We start from the raw sequence: 20,565 nt of genomic DNA on the forward strand, positions 1-20,565 counted from the left end.
CGGTGTTTTACCTTCTTGCTCATTCCACCAAAAGTGTTAATTAACTTTGTACAACACAGAAACTCAAAATACAGATATGGCAATTATATAACCCAAAGAAAATAAAAACAGAATGAAGGATGAATGTGGGTCATTCTAGATCTGAGAAACAGACTATTTTCTTGACCATCTGAAGAGAGGGAAATATTTTTGCACAACATCACATATCTAGGAACTACTCATCCTATTTATGAAATGAATACAAACAGCCTGAAATCTATGCTATTTGAAGTAAAGTGTCTCTTGACAAAGTGGATACTTTCCATTCATCATATGTCTCCAAGACTCTTTAAAGGAATTCAAAGTTCCTGCACTGAACTTGAACTACTCTTAGTGCTAAAGCCTTATTTTAAGGTTTAGGGTAATAGCAGCTAGCTTCTAAAACAAACAAACAAATGACAAAAAACCCTCCTAGACCAGAACAAAACAGCCACAGGAGGCTCTGAATCCAGAGAAAACTAAAGACAGAAGCTAGTCTGAGTGGTCAAAATCACCTCAAAGAAACAGGTTAGAATGACATTAGAATGACACCAACCCAGACACGCATCTTGGAACGAGGTGAAGGGTACTGAAGATAGGAAGTCAAACATTTGCAAGCACCTAATGTAATATTTTTCCACCATATTTCAGGCAAAACTCTGGAGGATTTTATCTTTACGTTTCCAAAAGCTATATGTGGAATTATGAACAGCTGAGGCAGAAACTACTCCATCCAGTAGCACCATTGCCATGAGAAGATATGGAGATAAAATGATATGGTTCACACAGGTTCAAGGCTTTGGGGAGGACTAAATCTGCCCTCCTCAGACACCACAGCCAGAACATCCATTTAGTTTTATCCTCGCCTGTGGAATGTTAAGGTCATTTGTTGAGATCTTATCTTAAAATTTATTCAAGGCTGGTTGTTTTTTTTTTACTGCCTATTTTTGATGTGTAGAATTCAAAATGTAGATTCGGAAGTTATTATTTTTAATATCTTGCCATTACCCTCAGTTTTCCAACTAAAGTCAAAGCAGCATTTGTTGATAAGCTTCCCCTGATCTACTATGCACATATGTTTTGGGAAAGAATGTTATTTTTGGTAATATTTATTAAAGTGATGTTAAGGGTAAATGCACTTAGAGCAATGTTAAAACACAAAGATGCAGGGGAAAAACAACTGAAAGTAATCTAGAATTTTAGAAAGGCCCATGCAAATAGAATGCTGAGTAAGACCTTATTTCTCCTTTCATTCATTATTATGGTAATTTTTGTGTATCTCTAGTCTGGGTTGCGCTACATTCGGTTTCTTTTCCTACTATTTCACCTTTAATCACAGCTTTAAAAATTAATCCACCTTTAAGGTTTCTCTCAGCATTCTATCCACAATGACCTTTCTAAAAATTTAGATTACTTTCTCAGTCCCGATGGGTATACATGGATATAAACTACATTTCACATTTTTTCTTCTGCTAGCCAAATAGAAGAAAAAGGCAAACTACAAAGAAGCATCCATGATAGATTTTCATTAAGCCTGTTCACCAGTCAAATGAAAGAACTATATGTTTATCAAAGAAGAAAATTAAGAGTTAACAAGGAAAAATATATAGAAAAAGAAGGCTGGCCAACAGCAAAGAAAAGAAAGAATTGCCATAGACAGTGACTGAGCAAGATGCTGCATTTCAAAAAGTAAAAGCCTATGAGACTATTAGTATTCCTGAAAACATTCTATGACCAGAACCTATCTTGCATTTAACACAGCTGATTACAGAATAAACCCTTTTCAAGAATCTAAAGGGGAGCTGGTTGCTCATTTATTTTTTGTGGGTTTTACTTTTCTAAAGTCATCCAGATGAGAACCACCTTCAGTGGTAACCTCCCTGACTTTATACACAGCCATTCTGAGACACAAATATTGCCATATTCATTGTCAATGGAGTATTAACTTTGAAACCTGCTAATTGCTCATATGTCAACATCAGATGGGATTTTCAAAGGTACTTAGGCAATTAAGCAGTCTTATGACTCCAACATGCCCCACTGAAAGCCCAGGACACTTAACTACTTCACTGCTGACCACCTTAGCAGAAACAGCCAACCAATATATTTATTCTGCAAATTTCTCACTAATCCAAACCTCCTCTAAACTTCCTGCTTCCCTTTCTTTTATCTTGGATATTGATATAGTCCACCTTAGTTAGTTACGTATTTATGCTGACAACATTACTGTGAGGTAGGGAAATGCTGTTATTTCCATTTTACATGTCATGTCAAACCAGGCAGACCAGAACACAGGAGTTGTATGCTAACCCTACCAGCTGCAGGCTAACCCTGAAAAACTTAACAATACAATCATAGTTTGTGAATTAAGAATATCCGTGACTTGCCCAGAATTGAAAGCATGAGTTCAGCATATGTTCTTTTAAATAGCAAAATAAACACCGTTCATATTATTCACATTTAAATAAGTTGCTCCATTTTTAATCCGAAGCAAATAATTATAAAGTTTCCAGCTTGCCACACCACAACACGCAGACTCCAGGGAGCTTGCTTCAGAACTTGTTAGGCATTATATACAACCTCAAAAATACTCATTCAGAAAGTCACTTATACATGAGAAAAAATGCACAGACCCAGAAACAAGGTAATTGAGGGGTCCATGCAGAACACTAAGCTCCCTACACACAGATCTCATTCAGTGAGCATGTATGGGAAGCCGTGACAGTGCAGACGACAAGATAATTTGTTCATACCATGATAACTTGTTAGTATGTCTATGCTTTTAACACTAACTTGAGGCTTGAAAGAGTGGCAGATTTGAGATAATTTCACCAAAAGAATCCTTTCTCAAGAAAGGACAGTAAGAACATACCCAGCAATTAGCACAGGAACGGTTCTCAAACCACGGCCCATGGAGTGCTGGCCAGTATCTACAGAAAGCTGCAAGATCACTTGACATGACCTCTCACATTTGAGCAACCTACTAACACATATGGAATAACTATGCAGGAAGGCTCAGAAACAAGAGGTTGACATTGTCTAATGCCAGCCAGCAGAACATCCAGGACCTGAAGAGAAGGAAATGAGGCATATTGGTAATGTACCCATCTGGTCAGGGTATGGAAAAGCACACGTAGCAGAAGGAAGAGGCAAGGTGTGCAACATGTCTGAGAGGAGGAAACAAGAAAGGATACAAGCCAGTTAAATTCCTTTTCAGTCCAGGATGGATTCAGTCCCACACTGAGGTCTCTACAGGACTCAGTTTAATTCTTCAACATAAAGTTCAGGCAAAATATTTTCAAAATTATTCATTTTGTCATGCTCAAGCACAATTCTCAGTGGTTCTTCTCTGGAGGAGCTACAGCAAGCTGCCTGGGTTAAACCACAAGAAGTTCACGGTTTTTTTCAACCTCTCTCTCCCCTTTACAATGACCACCTGCAACTCTCTCAGCTGGGCTTACTACTTGACTAGTCTGACTTGCCGGACATTCCTTGCCCTTTCACCAGACTTGGCCACCCTTGCTACACAGGCCTTAAAGAGATGGGAATGATAAGACTAAATGGAAAGCCAGAGTAAATCGTTTGTTTAATGTAATATATTAAATAGACACTCAAAGTGTCTGAAAAAAATATAATTTATTGTAAAATTCAGTACTTATGTATACTTTGCTACTTTGCTTTTATTTACTGCAGAGCTGAGTGACCAAAATCTGCCTAGGTGAAGTGATCATATATACATATTTTTTTAAATAACACTTTTATACAAAAGTGCAAACAAGTTTTTGTAGCATAATAAATCTAAGACATCCACAAATACCATAAAATAACTATTGCAGGAATACTACAACATCACTTGGCATATACACAGCAGCAAGAAAATCCCATCTAAATAAACAAATTCTGCTATCTTGGTCAAAAAAGGAAACTTTTTGTCATACTAAATGTTCAGCTTTTCAAGATATGTTAATTCTAGAGCATAAGAGTTCCTTTTTGCCTTAACTGCTTGGGGCAAAAATAATAGGAGATAAAGCATGTATATATTATCTGGAAACTAATATCAAAATAATCCTGTACAAATCTCTAATTTATTAATACAGCAGGTAAAACTGAGAAGTATTTAGCATGTGACTCTCCTTACCTTCAGCACAGCAATGAATGGTACAAAATTAGCTCTCTGAAGCCCATTTTTATAGAGGTCTGAAAGAGAGGAAAAAAAGAAAAAAAAAATCTGTAACAGTTTTGTTACTTAGCCTTAGTAACAATGCCAGCTTGTCTTTTAGCCTGGGAAATAAAGCCATGTTGCTACAGAGGTAGTGAATAAAAGGGAAAAAGGAGAACTGAAATTGATTTCTCTTCTTTTGCTGTATGGAAACTCATTGCATTCTTAAGGAAGAAAGGAACATCCAAAAAAAGTCTCAAAAAGGCAGGAAGCAAAAGAAGACTTAAGTCTCTAATGAGAAATAACTGGTTTTAGAAGAAGAAATACATAGGATAGCATCTGTTTTAAAATAAGTATATTAAAAAAATTGTAATGCTATGTATACATTGATACAATTATAAGGCCAAAACTGTGCAACTGCCAAGTCCCCAGTATCTGGCAGAGGTTGGGGGGGGGGGAGGGGAGAGGGGGAAAAAACCCTACAATTTGAACTAAAAAGAAACTGAATTTACAAACTTAGTATTATCCCTACTCAGTGCACTGTCGTTATTCCCTTTACCTTCTAGCAATTCTACTACATACAGCCTTTTTCCAAAGCAAGAAAAACAGTCATCCCTAGGGCAAACAAAAATTAAACGAATACATAAGTTGTTCAAAATATAGCTGAATATAAAAAGCACTAGGATGTCATGCAACAAAGTGCAGATTTGCACTCAGAGAAATACATAGCAATAAAAACAATTTGCAAAGCAGCATTTTATATCTTACTTATCTCTGTATTTTATACAGTTTAAAGTTCCCTTTTCTGGAAACTACTTAACTGCCTAACATATTCATGACAGAATGACTTCTCCGTTGATAATTTTGTCATTCAAACTCTATGATGGGCTGCTCTGTTTCATTAATACTAGGAAGCCTTATAAAAAGGCAGTATGGTAGCTGTAGCTGACAGGAGAAATAAACAAGAGAATACAGACACCTGGCTATAAATCTCCATGAAAATTCCCCACAAAGACTACACCAGATTATTAACACCTTATATGCACCATAAGGCCCGAAGGCTACAACTAGGTTAAGCTTCCTGTGCTCTGCTAATATATTATGGTGGCCAAAGGATACAGTATACTTGAGAAACCAATCGGGTACCTACAAAATGGTTTGTAGGAACTTGGATACACATGCAGAAACGTTTAGGAAAATTATTAGTTAATCTGGTTCTGAACCCTAATTAATAATGAAGTTGTAGGGAGCCACATAGCGTTCATAGCTCTACAAATCATGACAGGTATACATTTTTTAAGAACAGTGATTGATTGCCCACTTGCTTGGAAAAATTAGCAAACATGTAACAGTACTACATGAAAGTTACTTCCGTTAGTTCTTCTAGATAATAAGGCTATGATTTTTGTATTATGTCCCTATTTTGTGAAGATGAGGAAAAAGATACAGTAGTTTTGGTGGAGAAACAAAGCCCGGATTCAAACACTGCACCTCACCACTTCCCCTCATAGTCCACTGGGGCAGAAATTTAATATGATTAAGCATGTCAGTAATTATTATCAGGTGACTACAACTGCTCTAATGAAAACACCACTTTTTCCCTTTGTATCCACAGGAAGTGAATCTCCTGAATACAATCCTAAATCTTGATACAACATACTGCATTAAGCCAACACCTAACATGTGGGAGGATTTCAGAGACACACCATGAGCACACAGGAGGATGGAGAAGGGGTAAAAACAGATAGTGACTAATGCCTGGACTGCAATGTTGTTCAGTTTTAGAGGTGCCTTTCTTGACCTTCTCTGTTGGGTAGCTAGTACAAGTGGATGTCCTTCAGGTTGACACAGTGACTTAATATGTACAACAACCCCCTCCCCCCCCAACAACAATAATGGTCACAAATCAATGCTTTACATTAAGATGTGGGACACAATCCCCAAATTATGACAAAAATCTCTTCTGAACTTTAAAGAGTAGTGCTTCAAACAACACAAAAATGGTGGCCAACTGAGTGAGGCATCAGCGTCAGGTTTACCTGTAGAAGACCCAGCTATAGTAGTTAATGATTTCAACTTGTTCACTTAAGCAAGGAAAATAAACCTATGGTAAAATTTTTTCACCTTTCAGTAACAACAATTAAGTGTTTTCTTCTATTGGAAGATGTTTTAAGATTAAAAAGCAAGTGCATTGTAAATCTGCAGTGATTCTCTTCTACCCAGTTAATTTACTGTAACTCTTCAGTATGACACTACAGATTAATTAGTTTTCAAATATTTGCAAAAAAGTTGCACACAATTCATACATTATGCTAACTGCTAACACTACACTACAACAAACATTCTCATCTACCAAAAAAATACAGTAATACACTATTGCTTGGTTAAACTCACATACAGATTTGGGGGCTTTATAAAAGGATCTACCTATTTCTTCACCCTCTATCTAAAAATATTATTAGAAATGGAAACAACTCTCCACCTAAATAATTCTCAATGAGTGATCGCAAAGCAGACTGTGAGAATGGCATCTTGATGAGGGGTATGGTTCTCCCTTGAAACAGTGCATAAAGTATGCAAGTTTCCTAGCTACTGAACAGGGGAAGGAATGTACTCTGTCTCATTTCCCCTCTCTTCTGCTGAATATGATCCTTGCCTACCCTGGAATACGCCCAAATCAGAGGCAGCATTTCACCGCTCCTTTACTCCCCTGTCCCCACTGCCCTCCCATTGGTTTGGACAGAGTACAGAAGACTAGAAATTACAGAAGGACAGGGAGGAAACATCTCTGGGTTTGAGAGAAGAGAGGACTAAGACGTAGTGCAAACCCTTATTCCTTAAAAACAGGAAAAAACAGCAGGAATAAATGGGAATATCTCAGATCCTTAAGGACTCGAGAGTTTATTAGCATTAAACATTGAATGATTTTTGTAAGATTGTTTTGTAAGATACTGAGATTCATTGTATTTGGATAACACTAGCAGCATGTTTGTTTTTACCTTCTGGTGGCCTGTTAGATGTTGCCACAACGACAACCCCATTTTGGAACAGATTTTCAAAAAGCTGTTTCAGAATCATGGCATCAGCAATGTCAGTGACCTATGAAAGACAATACATTTGTTTTATCTTGCTTTCAGCTTCTGCTGCAATAGATCTGCAAGTGGCTTTATAGCCAGAAAAAAAAAAAAACGCTCGTTAGTGAAAGCCGTAGAGAAAGATTCTAATTATTGCTTGGGGAGAAAAAAATAAAAGGGATAATTAATAAGCAGTGAATGTACCAGTGTCTTTTAAAACTTGCCTGCTCTTTATTACAGAACTCCATTTCTTTACCAATTGCTAAATGATTCCATGTTAACTTCTATTATAAAACTACAGGTGGGAGACACAGAAAACAGACCTAAACATTTAAGAGGCCTAATTAATTAGAAACAACATGAAAAAACAGAAGACACAGAAAGAAAATACACACCGGCTGTTTTACATTTCTATTACCTTTGAGGCAAAGGTTTGCAGAGGTGAATTTAAATGGTTATGGGACTTCAGAAATAAAGACAAGTAGCCAACTATACATAATCAGCTGCTGTTGAAAATAGAACGATATGACATAGATACTATTGTGTGATTGTTGCAAAAAACAATTCAACAGATGGCCCATCACAAAAATAAGCAATTTCATTGTTCTTTTTAAGTGCCTTCTATTACTGTCCATGAATAATCAAAAGGCACAGCAGTCACTTCCAGCACAGTCAGCCTCTTCTAACCTTCAGGCACAAAACACTGACAAAAAATAAAAATGGGTGGGGTAAGTGATACTAAGAAAAACCCTAAACGATAAGCAATAAAGTAAAATTTCTTTAAATATCTAAGCTTAACTAACTTGCTTTACCGTACCAAGAAATAAAAAGAATGCAAACCAAAAAACGTTATGAATGAAAGAGAACATAATCAATCTGTCTGAACAGAGACATTGTTACAACAGTAATTTATATTTTACAGGAGCTCACCAGCTGAGATCAGTGTTCCCAATAAGTAAGCCATCTTTCCTATCACTACTTCTGCTTCTCTTGCATTCTCTTTGATGATTATATAGCCACTTGTTGCATTTTGACTTACCACAGGCCCCAATTCTGGGGAAGGAAATAAAAAAAGTGGTGGCATGCAGACAGTTATATGCATTCATCACACAGAGGATGAATGGACTGCTATGCCTTTGCCAGTTTAGATATGTATCTTATGATGATTAAGCTAGGGAAAGACTTCAATCAGTATAATTTTTTTCAAGTCCCTCTTACCCCTTCCCATTTCTAAATGACCTTATCAAAAAATTTAATCCTACACCAGGCCTTAGACTGCAAACTCTTTGGTGTTATTGAGCCTTTTGGGGGACATACTAGGACAGTAAAGACTTAGGTTACATTTCTGACACCTAGTTTGAAAGCTATAATGTCCATGAAGAACCTTAGGTAAATATCAGTTTCCTTCTTTCTAAGATTTATTCTATTTTGTTCTATGGAATGCATTAATATGGATTCTTTTTTCTTTTTCAAAAATAAACTCTTTCGCAGGATCAGTAACACACTCCTCAGATTTGCATATCTTTGATCAGTAAGATCTGATCTTCCCAAGCGCATGTATTGATTCACTAATGTACTACATGTCTAACGTAGCTGCTTATGCACCCATCTATAGCTAGTTTATTTCTGCTGAATATTAGGATTTAGGAACTTTCCCAGTTGTCTTTAAAAAACAGGAAATAAAAGAAATCAGGATATATGCACATTTTAGAGGCAATTGAATTTCTTGTATCACAAAGCAAACCAAGCAAGCCAAGTTTTTAAAATCATGATATAAATTATTTTGTTAAACATTTTTGTTTAAAAAAAATACTATAAGGCACACTAGTTTCAGAAAAGCAGAAGTGAAAGAATCTTAATGCTCATGTAAAAGAAAACAATGAATAAAATTCTCTTACTAGTGAGAACCGTTATTTGATGTCGAATTCTAATGTTTTCCTTGTATCACAAAAAATTAACTCTTGAAAGCGCTGTCAAAAAGTAACAGTCATTTTGAGTACAGGGATGCAAATTTATGCTCTTTTGATCTGCTACAGCTTTGGAAGGGTAGGAGAATTCTACAACATAAGCAAGCAGAAGACAGTACTTAAAGCATTCTCATTTCTCATGTTTTTTTTCCCCATATCCAGCGTTCATTACAACAAGGAACAAAAGCAAAGGCTACAAATTACCAATAAGGAGAGCCTGCTAATGGAGAGAATGGAGAAATGTCATTAGCATTTAAGAGAAAAGATTTTTATGACCTAGTGCTGCTTTCCATTATGACTCACTTAAGTAAAGAAAAAAAAAATTGATAATTTACATGTGTAAGTGCTTGAGACTCAGTCATCCACTGATTGGTGCAGTTCCATGTAATGAATGACAAACATAAGCATGTATTATCAGTAATTAGTATTAGCACAAAAATAAGAGCCTAATTTTTATTAGAGGCTTTTAATAGCATTGCAGGTTAGTAAAAACTCTCTAAATTGTAGTCCGCTTTAAGTCCAAGTGATACTGAGAGCATATTAATACTAACACTGTATGATCATTCAACTTACCAAAAGGTAGGAATTCTATTTTTATTACCAAAACTAACAAACATAGGTTTCAGTCACACTGCAAAATTACAGTTTCTAATTACCTGTGTATAGTTATTTGATCGCTAGACAATAACTAGTCTCATTTTATTGGCCAACCTCTGTGTTTTGAAACATCAAAATTATAATTACAAATGGCATAATTCGGGGGGGGGGAGGGTCAAGCGAGGACACATTTTTAGAATGGCGTAAGACTTCTGTGGTTGTAAAACAACAAAAATCCTGTTGTAAAATGTACAATAAAAATCAGTAAGAAGCAGCAATGCTTTTATAATCTTAGAGCCAGCAGCTCAGGCAGGCACTGATGAAACAATCGCTTTAGAATGGAAAAGTTCAGAGGCTTAAGACTGTCACTGAAATTCTGGCTACCAAACAGTATTTGCAAAAAGAAACATTTAGGACACATTTTTCTTTTTTCTTTTTTAAAAAAACAACCATACTTTGGAACACACAAAACTATTTCAAGAAATACTGAAATATTTAAGTCAATTAGTCAAATAATTAACTCTTTTTGACAGTCTCTAGGGATATGGCTTTACAACATGATTCACTTCAAAGTACTTATATTTTGCTTCAGCTCACTTTTACAGAGGAACCTGTAACCTCAGTAATGCTTCTCTCTTTCACAGTTCTGCATTTGGTTTCCTCTGAAATATAAGCACTAACATTGCTTTTTGCTGGCACCAGTACGGAATCACTTGTCTCCATGTCTGATCTGAAAATAAATAAATTTCACTTATTCTCTCATTTTCAATAGGTATTTGAAAGAAAACTCAACTGTTTCGAGTAAGCCTCAATAGTTTCTCTGGTATTTCCTCAGTGCACGAGCATATTTATTGCCGAGCAAGTGGGAACTCCAGCTTGACTTTCCAGATGTCAAAGTGGAAAGTAGTTTTAAGTGGAAGTCACAGTGGTACATGTTTTGACTCTCCAGCTCTTTCCAGTTTCATTTTAATCTAGCAATTCTTTAAATATAAGTGACCCAGCTTGTAGTGAAATCTGGTCATCATCTCCACTGCAGAAATCAACTGGGAAAGCCCAGAATTAGGTATGGCTCCTTATTATCAATGTTAATTTTGCCACTGTCTCAGTAGCTCTTCCAGCCGCTGCACTATTTTATGACTTTTTAAGCAGAAGGTTTCTTATCCCAAATTTAGTACCTCTTGCTAAGCATCAGAAAACTGTGACCCATCGCCAGGAGGCAAAGCTTACGTAGCGCTCCACACTACAGACAAGCAGGCAAGAAGTCCAGCTAGCTGGAAATCCATGCATTTAAAACATTGAGTACATTTAAACAAGTAGGGTTTTTTTTAATTCATGTAAGAATGCAGAGTCTGAGAAATACATTTTAAAGTATATTTCTTGTATTACTTTCCCACCTGTAACCCACCAACAAAAACACAGGGTGATTTTTATAATTAAAGTGACTGATGTACCTCAAGCATGTCAGCAGGGGGAGCAGGCAACCAATTTTGGGGGAAAAGAAGTTACCTGAGTATCTCTCCTTAAAAGTGGTAAGGAGACAGTTTGGAAACGCTGCAACACCAGTATATGAAAGTAGAGGGCATTTATATAGGAAAATAGGTATTTATGCTAATATATAATACTACAGCTAGCAAAGATGCCCCTTCGTACCGTATTTTATATTAAGACAATTAACACTCCTTTCCTTCCCACCCCCTCTCCAGAAAAACTTCCCGTTTCTTCACAAGTACAACTTCTCTGTGTTTGGATTTTACACCCTAAGTTTCAGAAGCCCTACATCCATGTTCACTAGATAAAGCACATACTAAATTATGAAACAACACTCAAAATCAGAAAAAGCACTGTATTCAAAACTGAAGATGAATATATGTACAGCATCAAAACTCAAACCATCCTCTCTTCAATCCATGAATAAGGTTGCTGCAAGTACATTCAACTAGAAGATATGAAGAGAGAGCTGACAAGCAATAGAAAAACCACAGCAAGCCACTGGATGTTGAAGAGTTCAAATGCTGTGCTTGAACAGGACAACTTTTAAACTCTGCAGTGGCACTGGTTTTTTTTTTTTAGATGACAGGAGAAGACTGGCATTAAAAATAACAAAAGAGCTAGACAATGATCTTGCCTACCAAAGAAACAACTTCAAAACACTACTAAGCTTTTTACAAGAGCAAAGAAGGACACGTCCATTAAGCATTTACCTGTCTCCTACTTGGATTGGTATCAAGAGATACCACATATAGTGACTGAGATAGGCAGATGCACCCCCATGTATGCCAAACAGCATGTATGCCTTCACACATTTAAAAAAGTTTCATAATAGTCTTAAAAACTTTATTTAGAGAAGTCCGTAAGAACTACAGTTAGAGTGTACATTTACTCTTAAACTTCATTGTTATAAATTTCACTATGAATAACCAAAGTCTAAGGCAGAGAAAAAACCCAAACCACAATTTAAAGGTTTTTAGTTGAGATGCAGACAACAAACATATGCAAAATGCTTTGAAAAGTCCCAAGAAAGTTAGAGCATTTTACAGAAAGTATTCTACCAAAATATGTTTGACACTTACAACTGAAAGATTCCCAAAACAATTAATCCATCTCTTTTGCAAAACTGATTTTCACAGGAAGCAGGGTAAAAAATACTGCTCTCATCCTGTTTCTCAAAGAGAATTTTAAAGTGTTCCCTATTTTACATTCACTAGCATACTAAATAGAAATCAAGCTTTAATATGGGACAAAATGCTAAAGAAAACATAGTACCTTCTTCATACTTGTTGATGTACTCATTCATTTGCATAATTTGATAATCTACAACTCATCCTTGGTCATTAGTGTAAACTAACAATCTCTAAACTAGCAGTAGATCACCATAGCGTTCTTTTAACCTACCGAAACACTGCAGGATATCTCCCAAATATAATTTATTATTAAAAGGAGACTGCAGTGACTTAACACATTTTAAAACTACGGATTGAAAGATTACTCCTTGCTGTAGAATGCAGAAGTAATTGAAAACAAAAATACCTACTTCTTTAGGGCTACAAAAATCCTGTTCATGTGAACTGATCATAAACTGGTTATTTTCTCAGGTGACCAGGCTTTTAAAATAATAGTTACAAGATATAAATTGCTCTACCCATTGCAGGAATGTATTTATTAATTTAAAAGCCTAATGCAGACAATTTACACTTAATATGATTCTTCTACTGTTGGTGATTTGAACAATAATATAGAACAGTTCTTATCCTGCTCTGCAGTGTCTCTCTGGACCCAAAAATCTCATCTGATTAGAGCTGCCAAATACCTCTAACCTCTCTCCTAAAATATTCTTACAAAGCAGTTATGTGCTTAAATTTGTGGCATGCCCTTAAAACTCACAAGCTGTATAAAACAAATGAAACAACCAAGCTGCTTGGGCAAAGCCTATTTTAATCAATTTATTTTTAGTTTTCATATTTATTTCAATAAAAGTTTCTTGAAACATAAGCTATGCTGATACAATCAGGCACTGACATGCCAAAGGCTCCAACAGCTCTGGGAAAGCATGTAGGTTGAATTTGGCAAGTTACTTCCATGTCCTTAATCATAAGAAGACTAATTGTTACGTTACATGAACTGCAGCAACAACCAGACGTGCCAATCTAGTACCAGGCCACTATTGTGCTGAGCACTGTACAGACTTACCATAAGGCAACAATCTCTGCCCCAAACTACTCGTGAGCATCTCACCAAACTCTCAGTATCCTCTACAGTGAGCAGTAGCTATACTGAGAAGTGAACAGACTGTAAATAGACCTACACAGCCAACTCGCACCTTATCTGTGAAAAAACAAATGTCATTTCAAATCTGCGAAATGACTTTTATTCTTGAACATCTGGCCAGTAATTTAACTGCTATACTAGGAGTAACAAGCATCATATTTAAAGATTATAAGTAATTTTATGAAGTTTCCGTGACGCCAAAGAATAATCTCCGATTCCTTACCTGAAATTCATCAAAACATAAGAGAGAAGTTTCTTCACTTATTTCCTCTGCTACTGGTGCAATTGGGTCATATGATTTGGCCATAAATCCTGGTTTTCTTTTTGGCAAGCTCTGCTTGAGGCGATGTATCCCTGAGTTGATAAAACAGAGAGAGAGGAAAAAAACAAAACCAAAAACAAACATTTATTTCTTTTTGTAAAAATATGGAAAACAAAATTGTTTAGGTAGCAAATAAAAAGTTACTCAATCCAGTAAAAAATGGCAAATTTAGTACAATTTCAAGAGGACACAGAGGTTAAGTTTTCAACCACTTCCAGATAACTAATAAAAGCTGACGGATTCTGTAATTTGTATTTTCTTGTTTAGAAATATGTAAAAAAAAAAATAGAACGCTGGGATGCTAAACACCTATTTTATTTTTATTTTTTAAAAAAGATACATATTACAGTTTTATCTTGCTCCAATTCATTACCTTAATTTCAGTATATGTTCAAAATTTGGTACTTTGTCTTAATCTCCTCTGTGAAGATCAAGAAACCCTTACAGTGTTTACAAATTAATGGCACAGCTCTGTCCATCACATGCTTTGAAAGCATATTTAGAGTGCATTTAGCTAAAAGAACTCAGATAAAGCAACACATTTATATTTTAAAATGTACAATAAGATGATACTGGTATAAAAAAGATTACGTACATACTTTACTATGTGATAGATTGCATTCTATTTGCCTAAAAAATGAGTATTTCGTAAACAGAGGTCCTGCAGTAAGAGGCTTTTTTGAGATAAAATGGAAGTAGAACACAAATGCCAAGAAAATCTTAACAGTGACACAACAAAGAAAAGAAGACAGCAGAAGTGGAAATTGTTTACACCAATAAAAGCTTCCCAAGAAAAAAAATGCAGCTGTCACAATACTTGTAAATTACAGCATTACTTAGCAATTCCAAAGTATTTTAGGATCACAGAATTTAGAGACAGACACACTTTTAAAAATACCTAAAACAGAATCTCAGGCAATGTAAAGCGCCTTGCTGTTCCATATAAGGTCACGCTGTCAGAAAGTTTTCTGCTACTTATGATCAAATTCCCTCCATAATTTTTCTCCAAACTACTGATATATGATAGTCTGCCACCACAGAACAGTTCTCCTTGGCTTCTATATGTTATTTAGTTATTGCTTACTCAAACTGCACAGACTGAACTCAATCTTTGCTGTCTGACATACAACTCTCAAAGAGTTTGGCTAAGATTCTTTTGGTGGGTAGGTAACCAATTTGTTCTTACAGATGTGGTTGTACAAGTGTCTCGGAGAACGAACAATTATTCCCCAACCTCTTAGACAGAACATTGCTACAATTTTTATAGGTACTCCCAAGATGCAAAGTCATCATTTTTTATTTCCCATCTTGCACAAGAGTTTGCCATTCTTCTCTCAGCATTTTATTTTCTGTTAAAGAACCCAATACTTTCCTCTGCAAGCTTCATAACCCTTTTCCTATGATCAATTTGGGTTATGTTTTTTTTTGTTTGTTTTTTAACATGAGCAACAATTGAGACAGAAGCTGTACTTTTCTGTATTTTGTACGTTAATTTGTCTGTATTTTTTTCTTTAATTCCTTCTGTTTTTGAGCCTTTATCTTGTGCCAATTCTATCTGGTTTCATGCAAACTAAGTTTGTCAGTATCACTTGACTCTTTCGATCAAAAAGTATATTCAATATTGTATGTGAAGCAGTCAAGCTGAAGCTTTTCCATTAACACACAACTCTTCAAACTGGAGAGAAGGCAACTTTGGGGTTATCCATGTTTTAATTTTTCCATTCCCCTTATACATCTGTGTACAGATCACAACTTATCCGTTAGCAAGAAAGTGAGGAACACTAATTACTACTAAACCCCAAAACACAAAGTAGCAACACTTGATTTTTTCCATAAAAACAAAACAAAAAAATCTTTCCAGACTGGGATGAAAAGAAATATGGAGAAAGCTGGTAATGCCTGAAATAACATAACCACTTGATAAGTCACAAATCGATAAAATTAGTCCATATCTCTGAAGCACTGATTTAGTTGCCTCTGAATTTCAATGCAACACAGAAAATTATGATGTAGCATTTATATACTTATCTGTCCTTTTTAGTGACAGCATTATGTTGCTTTCCACATTCGCTTTATCATTCAGGTTTAGGAACTGTCTTCTTCAGATTGAGTGCAAGCTAATGAGTAATTGGAGAATGTTTAGTTAAGGAATTAATCCTAAACATGCATCCAGTTTTCTACACAATCAGGTATACAGAAACTTTGAGAAGAGATTCTTCAGAAATAATATCCAATTAACACCTATCCCAGGATGACAGACAATGCTGAAGTCCTTAAACTTATTCTTTCCTTTTTTCTTTTTTTTTCTTTCTTAAATACTTAAAGTTACATGGAGTAATATGCATAGAAGAATGAGACAGGCTTTCTTCACAGATATCATATTTCATGTAATTCTTGCAAATACCGGTGTCTGCACTTACTCTGGTGTACATCTAGCATGAAGCCGTGAAAATGGACTCTCTTTTTCCTCTCTACTTCTAAGTGAGAATAGAATATGTCCATCACCATTGTCTTTCCTGTGCCTTCAAACACAAAAAACAAACACACACACCCAACAGGTAGTTAATTTAAAAACAGTACATACTGATTACAATAATGATTGTTCATTAGCTTTGAACTAATGAAACTATACATATATGTATATACTGTAACATATACTATATATATACACATAATGAAACTATATATATATATTCCGCAGAATAAGTACAAGACCAGGCTGTTTGGGAAGAAATGTTATATTTTATGTTTGAAAACCCATAACAATCACATTTTTGTTTTATTGTTTTAAAATTTTGATCTATACAGAGTTGGCCCAAAGGTTGCACAAATGGCTCCCTCTCCTTCTAAAAAACATCCTTAATGTTTCCTTTTCAAAAGTGAGGATGTTTGCATTCTGCACTGCTGCAATTAGAATATACAAATTCTCTCCCTGCCCCCCCTCCGTTACTTCCCAAATCTTTAAACTGTACTGTTAAACATTGGTGAGTGGGTAACATGCTGGAAAAAATATATATATACTAATATAGCCCAGTCCAACAGTTTCCAGACTTCTAACTGCAACTGCATTAAACAACATATATTTCGGAAGAAAAAAACCCTGGAAAACGCATTAAATTAGTTAAGAACACTAGATAAACACAAAGCTTTTAGAGAGCTTGGATTTGACTACACCCGCATTTACCTCAGATTCCACCCGAATTTACACAGCTGCCACTCACCAACGTCCCCGTAGATGTAAAGACCTTTTGGAGGCTTGCTTTGGGCAAAGAGCTGCAAAGCAAGGGAACAAGAATAAATACGAACACCAGCTACAACAAAAGCAAGCACATAGCTGTGGTAACGAATGAAAGCGCTACACTCAACTACCTAAGTGGGACTAGCTAGCAAAATATAACCCGGAATGAATGAGCAGCTCAGAACTAGCAGGCAATCTAATGCTGTATTTGTGTGACAATTATGAACATAAAGAGGCCAAAAGCACAAGCGGTTTTGTCTAGATCAGCGTGAAAATACGACCACCTCCAGTCTTTGTACACATGTGTTTTTACCAGGACACGTACAAAATTATTACATGTTTCCCAGTCCATCATCATCAGAACAAACCCTCTTCCTCACTAAGTCATTTGAACAAACAGCCTTAGGAAAAAAGATATAAAATTAAGCAGTATCACAGTACTTGCAGATATATGCTTTATATACCTATTAAAGCAGCTTAAGATATGAAACATATGGCTTAAGATATAAGCCGTAAGGATTTAGATAATAAATATGGCAAATCTGGTTAGTATTCCAAGTCCCTTTCCTCTCTGCTTTGAATGTTAAATGAAGAATTATCTACGGTTTAAACATGACCAGAATCAATGGAGTCACAGTAAGAATGTCATTTTTATACATGAAACGGGTTAATTTCAAAGTATGTATTTTATTAACCATAATTTTTCCAGGAAGTTATATTTATCTTGAATGAATACTGCTTGAGAATTTTTAATCTCTTAATCTTACTCAGCCCAAATGCTGTAATACCTGACAGTTTATTTTCTCTATTTTACTCAATAAACAGATATGTTTATAGAAACTTTTGCACTAACCTCAAGATTATCAATCTGAATCCCCCTCCCCCAGTATTGTACAGCCACTTCCAAGTAAAATTATAAAAAACACCAGTTCTTAAAAAGCTGGAAATCTTAACAAAATTTTCACCAATTCATGCAGCTGAACTGACAGCCACAAAAACACTGCACAAGAGTATTCGGTTAAAGTGCTGCACTTGGAGTTTTGTGAGCAGAGCAAAAACAGAGGAAAATTAAAATTACAACCCTTTGGTCTCATTTGGAGCTCAGTAATTGCTAAACAACTTGAATGTAGAGCACTTTTCAAAATACAGCACTATATTTAAAGAAATGGGGAAGTTGGTAGCAAAACAATAATTACAATATGAAAGAAAATATATGACCAAAAGTAGGAAGATGAGTGTCTCAGGTCTCTGTGCCTTTACAGTAGTAGTTTATCCAGAAAATATGCAAGCATAGCTCTCATATAAGATCCACTCATAGATTTAATTTAGCATTATACTAATAGGATACTCAAAAATTTATATCATCAGTCTGTGGCTGAACAGGGCTTCAGATGCTCTGAAACAGTTCCATTAACAGACATGGCTGCAACTATTTGCTAGTGCTTTAAAAGCATAGCAAGACAATTTAATTAACGAACATTTTTGTGTGCCTTTTGAAGAGCCTGCACTCATTACAATTACTAAATGTCAAAGTTACACAGCTAAGAAAGGAGAAATGGGAAAAAAAAATTGGTATTAGATACAGATATAAGAATTTCTTTACTTTTAATTTGAAATTAATAAGCACACAGCCATTCTTACAAGGGGAAAGCCTATTACATAAAAAGGTTATATTAGAATGATGAAATTGTGATGAATAATGAAATGAGACATTTCAGAAAGAATGACACAGTTAAACAAATCAATGTTTGAAGTACTGCTTTACCTGTCTTTGTAAAAATTATATATTCAGAACAAGCAGTAATGCCTACATTTTTATACAGATGTTTCAATTTTAACGTGTTCATTAATTACATTTAACAATCTTGAAGTTCATCCTTTCAGGCAGATTTTATTCTCACTCCAATACTTACCATTTCTAGAAAACATGTTAAAGAAGGTTTTTTTGGCTAAAGGAAACAAATATAGTGGCTTGGGCTCCATAAAAGTCTAAACCTACTTCTGGCTGATTTAAAAAAATGGAATTAGGTTTCTGTGAAGACAGTAATTGCCAAATGATATCTAATTGCTAAAAGAAATGGAGGGATACTGGGACAAATCTGAATGGGTTTTCTGTAACTGATCTTCTATAAAAGCAAATTTAAGAGCAGAAAAATTCTTACCCTCATTGAGCGATTAAAGAAAATCACAGAAAATATTTTACATCCAAGCAAGACTATGTTGCCTTTTATATGTCTGCCAGAAGTGATACTGTTGCCACTTTTAAGGTACCTACTTCCTCAATCATGTCAGATACTGTAGAAAACAAAGAATTCATAGAAGCATTCTTGTTTTTATATCTTTCATAAAATAAAAATAAACATGATTTGTAGTTTTTTAGTACTGAAACCCAGACATGCAAAATCATACATCAGTCCTCCCCAAAACCTTGTGATGAATATAAGAAGATGAAAGAGATGAAATAAAATTTGAGTGAAATTCATATCCCCCAACACTATCCATCTGAAAGTTTTGCATTTTGTCTAACCCAATTAACTAGGCTCCTTCCACAGCCAAAGTGGAAATCCCACACCTACAGGTGAAGATTCATCCTATTTTAAGCTGCATGGGATTTAACTTTCATACAGCTAAAATTAGAGGAGATGGAAAGTAAACAACAGAATACACGAGAAGCAACTGAAGTTTATAACTGGATCATGGTTTCCAGCTATTCTGCATGACCGTAAAGTGGACAAAACTTTTTTTCTTTTTTTCTTTTTTTTGTAATGATCCTCACACATCTTCTGAAGCTTGAAAGCTGCATGAGGAAAACAGCAACTTTGGCTACAATTCCTGATGACATTGAGTCAATGCTGTTGGCTCACTTTAGACCAGAGCAAGCAGCCAGGCCAATCTGCTCTGCTGTGTGGGGAAAGTCAGTTGCACATGGGAGTGAAGGGGAAGATTGGTCTTGGTACTTCAGTATTATCCAAAGATGTATTTGGGATCTCAGCATAATCACGTTCAATTGCTTGACAACAAATTTGCTTTTGCTACAATGACAAGATTTAAGGATGTTAAAGATTACGTTTAAAATGTACAAAATCAAAGATATTAAGGGATGCGATAAAATTTGAGTCTGAAGGGGATAATTTAGAAAGTTTTAAATATATGTTTTGAATGCTCTCAACACCCTTCCAAATGAAAGCATCACCACAGATGTGTCAAATCCCTTCCGTTCTCAAAGTTTAAGTCCTGTAACATTCTTTGCAATAACCAGTAAGCACAGCTTATTGCTTGACTGAATTTCATAATCATTAGTACCTGCTTACAGCAGGAGCTTCTTTTCCTTTTATAGATCTGTTGTCTTACAGATTTTTTTGAAAGTTGTTCATATATGAAAATATTTACAGTTCCACAAGAAAAAACACACGTCGGTGTCCCCC

General features: G+C 35.4%; 1 protein-coding gene across 1 annotated transcript in view; it reads right to left on the bottom strand.

Annotated features, from left to right (window-relative positions):
• The window catches only part of AFG1L (AFG1 like ATPase), a 70,935-nt gene that overhangs the window by 36,658 nt on the left and 13,712 nt on the right, over positions 1–20,565 (bottom strand). Inside the window, exons 3-7 of the mRNA XM_067293897.1 lie at positions 17,124–17,175; positions 16,323–16,424; positions 13,804–13,934; positions 7,177–7,276; positions 4,157–4,215 (exon numbers count right to left, since the gene is read on the bottom strand). Of these exons, the coding sequence (XP_067149998.1) occupies positions 4,157–4,215; positions 7,177–7,276; positions 13,804–13,934; positions 16,323–16,424; positions 17,124–17,175 (444 nt within the window). The remainder of the gene's footprint in view (positions 1–4,156; positions 4,216–7,176; positions 7,277–13,803; positions 13,935–16,322; positions 16,425–17,123; positions 17,176–20,565) is intronic.

The sequence above is a fragment of the Apteryx mantelli genome, chromosome 3 (assembly GCF_036417845.1).
Source record: "Apteryx mantelli isolate bAptMan1 chromosome 3, bAptMan1.hap1, whole genome shotgun sequence".
In the NCBI taxonomy this organism is placed as follows: Eukaryota; Metazoa; Chordata; class Aves; order Apterygiformes; family Apterygidae; genus Apteryx; species Apteryx mantelli.